The 13,209-nt window shown below is 23.9% G+C and overlaps 1 protein-coding gene across 1 annotated transcript; it reads right to left on the bottom strand.

Annotated features, from left to right (window-relative positions):
• Positions 1–5,336: 5,336 nt before the first annotated feature.
• On the bottom strand, positions 5,337–12,615 carry LOC114122695 (transforming growth factor beta regulator 1). Its single transcript, XM_027985435.2, has 7 exons — positions 12,286–12,615; positions 10,566–10,677; positions 8,959–9,030; positions 8,609–8,715; positions 8,302–8,447; positions 8,001–8,232; positions 5,337–7,532 (listed from the first exon to the last, which is right to left on the bottom strand). The coding sequence occupies exons 1-7, from the start codon at positions 12,397–12,399 to the stop codon at positions 7,434–7,436; spliced, it is 882 nt and encodes a 293-aa protein (XP_027841236.1). The 5' UTR covers positions 12,400–12,615; the 3' UTR covers positions 5,337–7,433.
• Positions 12,616–13,209: the final 594 nt, after the last annotated feature.

Here is a 13,209-nt window from a genome sequence, read left to right as displayed (position 1 = left end):
TAATATAATTGTAAAGGTACCTACCTCGTTAAATGTATATATATATATATACACATATATATAACCCTAACAATTAAGCTTTGGTACTACATAAAGTATTCGTTGAAAATATAATTAATAAAGTAGGTAGGTACATAAGATCACACCTTAGTACGTCATATTCGTTGCGTCAATTTGTTATTGTAAATGTAATTCATGCGATCGATTATTTCTGTAACAAGACTTTAAGGTTACCAATACATAAAGACTAAGGCTACCAAACATAGGCGCCCGGAGGGGGATCAAGCTGGGGCATTTTCCCCCTCTGACTTTTCAAAAATATTTTTTAAATTGAATGTTTTAAGATAAATTACTATTTACTATATTATAACAAATTTTAACGTTGCCTCCTCCTAGAAAAATTTCTGCGGGCGCCTATACGGAGGTATACTCTTTATAGTTTAAACCTAACTAATTCTATAACTAACACTGAGAACACAATAATGTACGATTTATCAAACTTGACAATATAAACATAATGTGTTTATACTCTATTGCAGCGGTTCTCAACCTTTTTGTATTCGCGTACCACCTACACAGTTTGAAATTTTTTCCGTACCACCTGACCATATTTTTGCTCTTTTTTTTTGGGGTTATTAATAATGTATATGTATATGTTTATTATAAAGAGAGATTTTCTTCGTGTATCACCTATGAGCTTGCCACTTACCACAGGTTGAGAACCGCTGCTCCATTGTTTTACTCATCTTCTAATAAAGTTAATAATTATGATTAATAAAATCTGAAAGTTAGGTCACCGGTGACTATAATAACCCGTCGACAAATAATAGGTATAGTATTCACATCAATTCATAATTTTGGCTGTCAAATGGCGATAATATAAGTTCATTTAATAAAATTTTGTACTGGATGATTTATTAATGCCATTGCCCATTAGTATGTGTTCCTATGTAGACAATACATAGGTATCTATAAAATATAAATTACAATAAACTTAATAACACGTAAGATGATAATAAACGTGTTTATTTTTCTTATTTATTAGGTAGGTATTAAATAACTAATGTGACAAAAATCCTGAAAAAAATTTCAAGAATTCAATATTACAAAAAATCATATTCAAATAACTGCTACAAATAATTATGATATTAAATAAGGTTAATTAGGTTTAATAAAGTTTCATATTCATATATTATATAAAAAATAATATTGGCTTTAATAATACCTATTATATATTTGATGTGTTATTAATTAATATATTAATATATATCATTATTTATATTTTTAAGATACATATCGTGTACCTACATACTAAACACATTAATGAATCATTAACTGCGTAATTTTTTTTATTGAACTTAAATTGTGAATTTCGTCCATCAAAGTAATAAGAATTATTAAAGGCTGCAGTGCATATAGTAGTGTATTTAACTCGTAGATATAAACAGTATAATATACATATTATTATTCATATTGAATTATTATGTTATATGTATCAATAAAGTTTGGCTGACAATATATGATTATGATGAATTTATAACTGATAATGATAATGACAGAAATATTATTATTTTAAAAAAGTACCTACCGACAATAAAAATAAAGAAAAATATAAAAAACAATTATGTTTTAAGATTCTTGGGACAGTACCTACTACCTAATTGATCGCGCATCATAATTTTAAAAATGTTATCTCATCGCCTTTCGCCAGTCAAACTTATGAACTGTCAAAGTGAACTATATATTTGTCGACGGGTAGTCGTGACGACTACTAAGTCGTCACCGATGACCAGGACAATTTTCATAGTGTCGACTAGCCGACAACCGTTGCGTTTAATATGATTGAGTAAATTATTATAATTTTTAGCGATTTGGATTTTTCGTACTACCTACTATTCTGTGTGTTGGTTACTAAATTTGTGTTGATTTATCTCGATGACATTGTACCATTTATTTATTTCAGCTCTACCTCACATCATTCATTCACGGTTGCTCATAGGTACGTGGCCTGTTGTTACAATATATTAAATAAATCAACACAAATTTACTAACCAACTCACAGAGTAATAGGTAGTACACTATTTTTGGTCGTATCACAAACAAAAAAAAATGTTGTTGCACATAACTACTAACCCTAGTTATCACCCATGGATTAGAATCGAAGGTCTGTCACAACCTGCGTTAGTTTTAATATTACATGGGCTCAGATTTTAATGAACCAAAAACTGAAAAAAATATTGAAAAAATTCATTTTAACTGCAATAATGTCCTTAAAAAATTACTCATATTTTTTTATACTTTTTATTTTAATTGTATACAAGTACAATAAAATATATAAGATTAAATTATATAAAGATATTTTTTTGACGAATTACTGAATGTTTGTATAAAAAGATTGATCATATAAATACTTGATAACCTTTGTAAAATAAAGGTTAGAGTCCTCACATCGATACCTATAATTGCACTGAAAAAAGAAGTTGAAAAGTTTTTAATGTCTCTTGAACTTGTAAATTGTTATGATTGTTATGAATATTTAGAATAAAAAATAAAAGATAAAATATTTATATATATAATATTAGTATAGGATAATAAAAGACATCAAGGTGTTAAGAGGATTATTTATTAAGTCGATTGGTTAAATATTAAACATTAATTTTAATTTCTAAACAATATTATGATATAAAATATATTATAGGTAGGTAGTTGTTATTTGTTTTCCAGATATTTTAATAATGAGAATTGTAAACCTCCAAAAAAGTTGGGATTTGAAACATTTTTTAAACTACTTATTAAAACACCTTAAATAGCTTAAATTTTTTTGAGATAGGATTTTTTTTATATAAAATTAAAAAAACATAGTTAACTATTTTACTTATATAATTTACCAAATATTTATTACAATATTTAGGTATTGTGGATGTATAAATTCCAAATGTTATTAAATATACATATTCTTATCGATGGTGAATTTTTTATTTAGATACCAGGAATAAATAAAATTTGCTCAGGAGTAAATTAAATACTACATTTTTTGAATAATTAAATTAGTTGGTAGGTTGAGGTAATTCAAGTTGGAATTTTAGTATAATATATTAAACACTTAAGTATAAATTACCTAATATTTTATATCATAGACGTGTCCATAGGGAGTGTAGAGTATGCACCTGCACTCTCTGCAATATCATGTGGAACCATGAATTAAGAAAAATTGTTCAAAAAAGGGGGCTAGAATTACATCTTCTGTGTTAAAGGTCTAGACATGCCTATGATGTATATACATAAGGTAGTATAATATATGAGTTGGTTTACAACATACATAGGTTATAATATTATACTTTTATAATCTCAAAGCAAGAATATAGGTAATTATTAATTATATATATATCTTTTTATACATCTAAGTTTTTGCAACCAACAAATACAAATGTTATTTAACATTAATTAACATATAAGTATAATGTTTTTTATTTATATGTTATGCAAAATATGACATTGTATAAGACCGTAAAGGAGTAAATTTTAAATAACTGAGAGTTAAATGCATTGCATTGCATAATAAACACATTTAAATACACTAAATAGCTTAAATTTTTCTGAGATTGAATATATGTATAAGAAGTTAAAAATATTTAACTATTACTTAATTATTAAAAATACAATATGCAATGTGTGTATGATCAATAGTATATTATATAGCTATCATGAGTATTGAGTATGTTAAATTTGTTTAAGAGTAAATTTAATATTTAAATATTTAAAAAATAATTAAAATAGATGATAGCTTCAGGTAATATTAAGTCAGTGTTTGAGTATAATTTATTATAGCTTAAAGTGTTAATAAATACCTACATTAATACATATTATTATTATTATATTAAATATTTAATGAATTGTGGTTTTCTTATAAATAGTATATAATATATATTAGAAAAAATATAATACTTTTAAACATACTTCAACTATCTGATTTTCATATATTTTTTTAGCTCTTGATACTTATTCTGTTGATTTAAATTCTAAAATAAAAAATAAAATACATGTTTGTAATATATTTTAATTAGATTTAATAATTATATTTAATATTGTATTGATATTCATATTATTATACCACACAACTTCATAACTAAAATCATCATATTACTTACCTAGGTATTATTTTATTTCAAATAAAATCTAATTGTAGTTAGTACCTATGAACATAATTATTAAATTATAACATTAACTTTCATAGGTATTTACTCTAATCAAATTTTATAATAATGTCTAACATATTATTAACCAAACCCAAACTTAGAACGGAACTATAAGTCCAAAGATCAATACTATAACGTCTATAAGTAGAATCTTCATTTTCTTATGATTGTATGGTAGTTTTCCTGACAAAATCATCTAAAGTTAGATATAATGTAAAAAATTATTAGCTATTTATAAAAACGATATTAATATAATATATAGTAAATAACTAGGTTAACAAATTAGCGATATACATTAATAGATTTAAGATAGTGTTACAAGCAATGAACGATCTGCAAATAGTATTTACATTGGAGATAATCTAATTTAGGACGTCATAAGGGTGACCACGTTTAAGTCATTGATTGATGGGGCCAACATTTAACCCGAAATGTTGTGGACCACTTGCTTTACGTAGATGACAGAAGAAGCTTGCCAATAGATCCTTTATGTAGTTCTTAATTGTTGGTAGATTGAAATTCTTAGTGGACTAAAATTAATTATGTGGCAAAATAGAAAAATTGGTTAAGGTAAAATATAATATAAGAGATAACAGGGAACAAAAGGTGGTTCTTCAGTTGTGATTGCTTAATGTAATCATTGCAGAACATAACAGTAATATATTGTTATATTTTAATTGGGTATTTATTAGTAGAGTTGGAAATTTGGAAGTAATCCACATAAACAACTCAGGAAATAGTCATCCTCAATATAAAATATGTACAATACTCATGTAATGCAGTCACACATCTGGAGAGAAACGTATATTTGATTAATTAATATTTTTTTTACTATTTAATACATTATTAAGACACTTTTATTTTCATCATAAGTAAAAGTACACGTACATTGTACATTGTTTAATTATAGCATATTCAGACATTCAGTATTTTAATGAATTGAAATTATTAATTAAATTTTTTTTTATAAAGTTATGAGCAAATAAATATATTATAAGTAGACACTTAAAGATACAATGTAAATACAATAATACAATATAGGTACTCGGCAGTGTCAAATTTGACAAATTTAACAGTTTAAAAATTACAAAATGATGTCTTTAATCAAACAGAATCAATTGTTAAATTTATACTTCATAGTCGAGGTTTATTAAGTTTTTATTATGAAAGATAATGTATTATGAATATAATACAGTGACATTAACCTAACTTAAACACATTATTGTTTACATAAATATTTTAACTTTGACACATTATTAAATTATATAACAAAAATTGTATAAAATCCACACGCACACACAAAACAATTGAGTCTTAATATCCTACTTAGTCATCTAACTTAACCCTACTAACAAAAATATATTTTCTAACATTTTGTAAAGTTTTAACTAATTCCATGGATAGTTGGTACAATTAGCATAAGATATAAATAATACCATAGTTATTAACACTGTCTAGCCATTTATAAATTATCTAAACCAGGAGTTGGCAACATACAGCCTGTAAATTTTCATGATTTTTTTTTTTTTTCATATAGATTTTGTAATTCTATTTTTATTTTTTAAAATTATTGACATAAGATCATTGTTAATTATACATTTATATGCAAAATACTTAATAATTTATGTATAAAATAAAAATACTAACTATTTAATATATATTATTACTTAAAAATGTTAAATAAAAAAAAAATAATTTAGAATTTAGAATTAATTAATCTTTATTAGTTACATGAATTGTTTAATACAATTTGTATTCTTGCATTACTTACCTACATAATACCTTATATATAATATAGTATATTTATTACAGGAAGTTAAAAACTAAATTTTAAACATTAATTATTATTTTAAAATAAATTTTGGAATCTTTTCCCTATAGTTGCTGTACTTGAAATTTATTTTATTTAAAAACTAAAAAAAAGACACTAACAATTTTAGTCGTTAGAAAATGTCAATAAATTTTTTTTTATATGAACATTCTCAAGTTTACAGTTCTATGACTGTGGGCCAATTTTTCTAGGCCTTATGGCCCCTAAAAATATGTTGAATTTTCAGGATATTACAATAATATTTTAATTTAGCTATAAATTAATTCTATCAACTTTATAGTTATAACTTATAATTATAATATAAAAATTATTATTGAAAAAGTTAATATCAGTCTACTGCCTTGCTAAGCAAACGTGTCGTAAAAACAAATATATTAGTTTTGAGAAAAATGTAGTTAGGTATTTTTCATTTTCTTACACCTTAATTATTTTCTTTACAGTAAACCAGGGGCCGGCAAAAAAATTAGAAAAATAGTAGTATAAAAATAAAATTAACTATCTAGTTATTAGAAATAATTAAAATAAAAAAATTACAATATTAGATAAGTAATAATAACAATAAGTTACCAAGTTATTCAATGCAAAAAATTGCATTTCTTTTCCTTAGCTGGTTTTTTGAAATAAACTATCAAATGGCGTAGCTAATTCATTTTTTTTTATTGAGTTACAGTACTTTTGCTTAGAAGGGTAGTATACATTTCTGCTATACAGAAGGTTGTGTCAAATGGGTCACTGTCATTGATGCATTACATTTGAATTAAATTTAAGTACATCATTATTAAAAAAAAGCAATTTAGAGTAAAAAAAAAAAATCATCAACCAATATCTCTAAGCATGATATGTATTTTTATATTCCTATTAAATAAATTTATTTTACTATATTAATGATATTAACTCTTCAGACAATACCATTATACCAATGCAAGACAGTGTTAATAGCATTTATCTTACTATAATTATTAATTTAAGGCTAGGATTTATAGGTAGTTAACATTTAAATTGAATTAAATAATTTTCTTAACTATTAACACTATTCAAATGTATTACACAAAATAATTACATGGTGTTCTATGAATTTTCGCATTTATATAGTCAAAATATGTAATAATTACACTACCGTTTATATCATCATTTGTAGACATTATTAACAAAGTTGCATAAATCCATACTGTTACATATAAATCCAAGCCCTAATTGTTATTTATTAGTTTATTACTATTAATTGACTGATAGTTAAAATATATTGTTGAAAATACTAAACATACAATATAAATTATGAACTAATTCATTTTTCATTCTTAATAATATAATTATTATAATAGTATACATTTGTTTCATAAAATTACATTTACTTATCACATATTAGTATACATTTAAGTATAAAAATGGTATTATAAGAACACTTTTTAATGTCTAGATCGAAATCTGTTCAATGTATTATGTAGACCCTCAAAACTCACAGCAGGATCACTTTCAGCCTTTAACTCGGATTCATGATTGTCTGGCTGAAAAATATAAATGTTATTTTATACATAAAATTTGAATTATTGAAACTGTATGACAAATTAAAACCAATATAATATTTTGATAATAATAAAATAAGGAGTCCAATTATGAATTAATGTAAATCTATAGAATAATAATGTATTAGTTGTTTTCTATCAGAGCAAAATATTGCTTTTAATATATTTTAACTCTAGTTAAAATGTACATATCTAGTATACATTATCTATTAAAATAACAAATTTATCAAGCATCATAGATAAATTTATTCTTTAATCATGTAAGTTATTATAATGAGGGTATACTGTAGTTATTTACAAATGAATATATGTGTAAAATAAATACATATGAATTACATAGTAATTCACTGGCAGATAAAAAAAAATATGGGTACATATTTATGATTTTTTTTTCTTAAAATTTTTTCCCAAATATCACTTTTCATGTAGAATAAAATTTAAGTAAAATACCTGCAATTCTAATGGAATGTATCCTGTACAGAATTTAGATTCTGGTGCTTCTTGTAGTTTCATACGAACTGGAGGTAAGGTCAATCCAAAAAATCTATCACCATTTCTATTTGCAGGTATTAAATCTTCAGCACCCAGCAATTTATTAATTAATGATATAAGATGACTATGGCATTCATCAGTGCTCAAGCCAGTGACTTTGAAATGTTTATCATGATCCATGATCTCAAATCTAAATCAAGAAAACAAAATACTCATGATTCAACAATATATTATAGTCATAAGAAAAAAAAATATCAACCTTGGAGATGAACCAGCTTTTATAACTTTGCAATGATAAGTACATTTAGAGAATATATTTCTAAAATGAGCATAAGTTCTTGATGCATAATATCCGGCCGGATAGATTGCACAGTCTGAATAATAAAATGGTGTATCATATACAATCTGAAATAATTAATATATTTTTATTTAATAAATACACTCAGAATAATTATTATGAAAAACATTTAATATTAAAATAATAAAAATATATTTTAGTGTGAGTAGACAGTTATAACTGGAAAGTTAAGGTTAATGTATTCTATAGAAATTATTATTGAACTCACTTCTCCTAAGTTGTAAATAGTAACATTTCCACTAGTTATTGGTTCTTGAACTTCTATAATATTCTTTTTGTGTTTAGCAGCAGGACGTCTTGGCTTTGGTGTTACACCTGTACATAAAAATTTGTAACCTTATAAAAAAATTTTATTTTTGAATTGATACAAGGTTAATTAATTATAATCAAATAATATAAAATGATTATTATTCGTTCTGAATAAAGTCAATGGTACACAATTATAACATATTTGTATGATATTGAAGAATCTTTAAACAGATTAAAGTATTTAACTAAATTTTATTTATATTATAAAACAATACATTTTATTTTTTAAATATTAATAGAAATAATTACCATTGGTAGTTGCTTTTTTTCTTGGAGTCGACTTTTTTACTTGAGTTGTGTTTACACTAGCTATAGAAGTATCTGAAAATAAATGTTATTATTGTAAGTATGTTATAATAATAAGATTATTACTTAATAATTTATACGAAAACTTTGTTATCTTTTAGACTTAAGAGGACGTAACATCTGCATTAGTTATCTCCGTCTTACAAATGCGTAACATAGCAAATTTATGCTCAGCAGATCATGTTAAATTCCGTTAGTTTTAAAACTAGATTGAAACGACCTATTATGAAACTTATTGGTAAGAACATTATCTGTGTTCATATGTTGTTTTTTTTACGATAGTTGAATTTTTTAGCAGGTTATGCTTTTATAATATATAAAGTGTAAATTAAAAATACTTTAAACTCACATGAAAACGGAATAATTGTAAAAAAATCAACAAACAAACACAGACAATGTTCTTACCATCAAGTTTTTTTTTATTCAATTCAATCTAGTTTTTAAACTAACTGAAGTAAACGTGATCTGATGAGTGTAAATTTGTTATGTTACGCGTTTGTAGACTGGGAAAAAACATATGCGGCTGTTTTGTCCTTTAAAGATTAAACTATTAAAGGCAATAAAATATATATATTTATTATTTATGTTTTAGCACATTTATTTGTTTTAAACTTAACCTAAGTGATAAATTTGTCAAGGAAGTCGGTTTAAATAGAACATAAAATAATAATAATAACAAACTTAATTTTATATGATAATATATTGTTAAATTTAGTGTACTCATATAAAATTGTATTTGTTTAACTTGGTAATTTAGTGGATAATATGTAGATAATTAAGTAAAATTATAAAAAATCTAAAGTTAGTACACCTAAAAATGAAAAAAAAATTAACAAAATAATTACCATAATTATTACTTAACTATAATTTATTAACTTGTTAATATTCAGCCTTAAAATTTGGTCCTACTGAATATTTATATATCATTTAAATGAATACCACCAGATTAAATAATAACATTGACTTTCTGTATATAAATAATTTATGTTCTAATTTATAATGATAAATTTTTATATTTTATACTTCTAAATTATAATTTGTAGCTATTACTAATTACTACAATAAAATAAGGTATAACAATAAATTGAAGTATCATTGAATCTGGAACACATCATTAAATATTGTTTAACTCATATAATATGCTGTGTATATTAATCAATAAAAAGTAGCAAACTTGATATTGATAGTTGATAGTGGGTATGCGTATCATTAAATTGCTATCATACCTTGTAAGTTTATCGTGGCTATTACATTATTGTTCAATACAACAAAACAAACACTTATTAGTATTAATATGAGTAATTTAAGTCTTATAATCATACATTTGATTAAAGCTAGACTATAAATTGAGAATTTATTGATTTATTGCCTTTAGTTACAATACAAATACAACTCTATAAAACATTTCTAATATAGGATCCAAATCAATTTTAATAAATATTGTATTTTTAAAATTGTTTTTCCCAAGTATAAATTTGTGAATGAATTCTATAATTTTAATTGTACATGATTATACCTGTAAAATAAAGATAAAATTAAGATTTAATTACCTAATTGAGGTTCAAATATCTTTAACTTCTTCGTTAAAAACTTGCATTCTTCTCGCACAATTAATATTTTTTCTTGAGTAAGCGATATTTCATCACAAATGGCAGCATTTTCCTTAAATTAATTTGTAAAATAAGTATCAGTAAATTAAAAGTATTTATACTATGATTAAATTATTTGATACACGAATTCAAAAATAAAATGTGATATAAAAAGTATAATATTTCAATAAATACTTATGCGATTTTATCTTATTTACTTATACTAGTATGGTAATGGCAATATGTTTAATCCTGTACAGTGTGCGTTATAGACAAAGTATGAAATCAGACTTCATATTATGGGTATTATAATGCCTAATTATTGTATACAAGTATACAACTAACAATTTTAGTGTTTAACACTAAAAAGTATTTATTTCTAATGTACAAAATGATCTGATTTTCAACAGTTTTATTGTAATTTAATCAATTGTTTAAAATCATAATTAAGGTTGTATTATAATATATGGTATTCGGACAATTGACATCTGATGGTTTTATCAATATTGGACTTAGGTAGGTAAGTACCTAACTGTAGTGTCTGTACTCAGTTTCATTTAAAAGTAACAGATTCATAATATCCATTCAATATGAACTTAGAATGTTCCAATATAATTTAAATAATTAATAATTATATTTATATGTTTCAAAAAGAAGTGGGTAGTAGCCTTAGATTTACTTGTGTTTAACAAAAGGAACATTGTAAAGGTAGTGTAACGACTGATTCACCCAAAACAAAAATTTTAAAATAACAACAACATTCTCATAATATAGATAATGCCAAATCTGAAGTATGTCATGTTTTAAATGCAATGAAAGAAAATATTATTAACAATTTGGATATTATTTTTAAAGTTTCCGTAAAAGAAGTTACCAAAATAACAGACGAAGCTGCTTGTTTCATGCCAAATGAAAATAATGTAAAAATAAATTATAGGAGAATCCATAACAATTCTTATCCTAGAGTTTCTTTCAAAGAATTTATGTTAGAGGGTAAGTGAATAATAATAGCAGGACCTAATCAGCAAAATTTTTATTTTATGATAATAAACAATTAATAGTTGTTTAATTATATTTGCTTCTCTCTAAACTGCCTAGAAATATTATCATAAAGTGTTCACGGATGGAAAATTATCATCTTGCCCTAAAGGATTGCCCAAGTGAAGTAGGAAATAAAAGATTTGTAAAACATTTCTAGTTTATATAGGTAATAGGTATGCATGGTACAACTATTACATTTAATTTAACCATAACATGTTTAATTTAGAACTAATTAAGGAGGTCTTTAACCCATCATTAATTGCTTTAGAATATTTACAATGTCAGTTAAATTTTGAAATTTTCAGCTATAAATTGCAATGGTGTAACAAACCTATATATAAAACAAAAATTATTCTACTTATTTATAATAGTAAATTTAATTAATAAATAAAATAAATGATAAATTTATATGTTACGGGTACATGATTTTGTATATTATTGGTTGATGAGATTGCAATAATTTAAAATTTATGTCAAAACATATTTAATTCATTATGATGATCTCATTAAAGGAGTCTCAAATCTAAAGTAGTAAAATTCATAGTTATAAAAATATATGTTTAACATGAGAAATAAATAAATTGCTATTGTTTGGTTATATAATGACTAACAATTTAATAACAAGACTGTGTGTACTTACATAAACCATATCTCTTATAACCTTCTTTAACTTTTTACGTTTGTAATCGTATGGACTATTAGGATTATTGACATGATTATTAATCCAAATATTTCGGTTATCCACTGGATACATTGTTAAACATAAAGTTTATTTGTTAATTGCCAGTAGGTTCAGTATTAATTACAGCAGATTGAATTATTCTAAGAAACACATTATTAAAGTCGATGATGGAAATTAAGTTTAAAGATGACTATTTAAAAATTTGGATAATACAAACAACAAATCTCAGTCAAAATACATTAACATTAAAAACTAGCTATAAAGTTTAAAATAACAAATATTTTAACTTGTGCTATATCAATATAATAGTAGATAACAACATGTAAACAAAGTTTCGTTGATAACAATTTGGTTAGGTTAGGTATTTGATAATAGTATGTAGACAATAGATTATTATTTATTATTGATATTATTCAAATATTTCAAATCAAAGCCATAAATCATATTTTTCTAAAATAAATTTCTATTATACATTAATACTGCCGGATTTAGAACAAGTGCCGTCCTAGACCCTTTTAAATATGCCGCTCCTACCCAAGAAAAAAAAGTGTAGTAAATAGTTATACCTATGATTTTTTTTTCCGAAAATTTGCCGCCCTAAGGCCGAGTCTCACGGGCCTAGGCGTAAATTCGGCCCTGTATATTATTAATTATTATTATTCTATTATAATATTTAATCATGTTTTATGTTTTAATTCAAATGCACATACAATTTTTCCTATAATGATGTTTCGAGTTTTCTCTATAGTTATTTAAAGAAAAACTTATGGAAAACTTAGTGTTGAATTTTTTAACTTTAGATATAAACACAAACATTTTCGCCAAAATTTGAACTATAGACGCTTATAAAAAAAATTATGACTAACGATTTTTGATTTTTTT

This window comes from Aphis gossypii, chromosome X, assembly GCF_020184175.1.
Source record: "Aphis gossypii isolate Hap1 chromosome X, ASM2018417v2, whole genome shotgun sequence".
Taxonomy (NCBI): domain Eukaryota; kingdom Metazoa; phylum Arthropoda; class Insecta; order Hemiptera; family Aphididae; genus Aphis; species Aphis gossypii.
This window is presented reverse-complemented; position numbering and strand designations above follow the sequence as displayed.

Excerpts from the sequence above, each read along its gene's own strand:
- LOC114122695 (XM_027985435.2), bottom strand. The coding sequence starts at position 12,399 with ATGTATCCAGTGGATAACCGAAATATTTGGATTAATAATCATGTCAAT. Across the intron at positions 9,031-10,565 it reads GATATTTGAACCTCAATTAG|ATACTTCTATAGCTAGTGTA; the intron begins GTAATTAAATCT and ends ATTTATTTTCAG. Across the intron at positions 8,716-8,958 it reads AAAAAAAGCAACTACCAATG|GTGTAACACCAAAGCCAAGA; the intron begins GTAATTATTTCT and ends TTTTATGTACAG.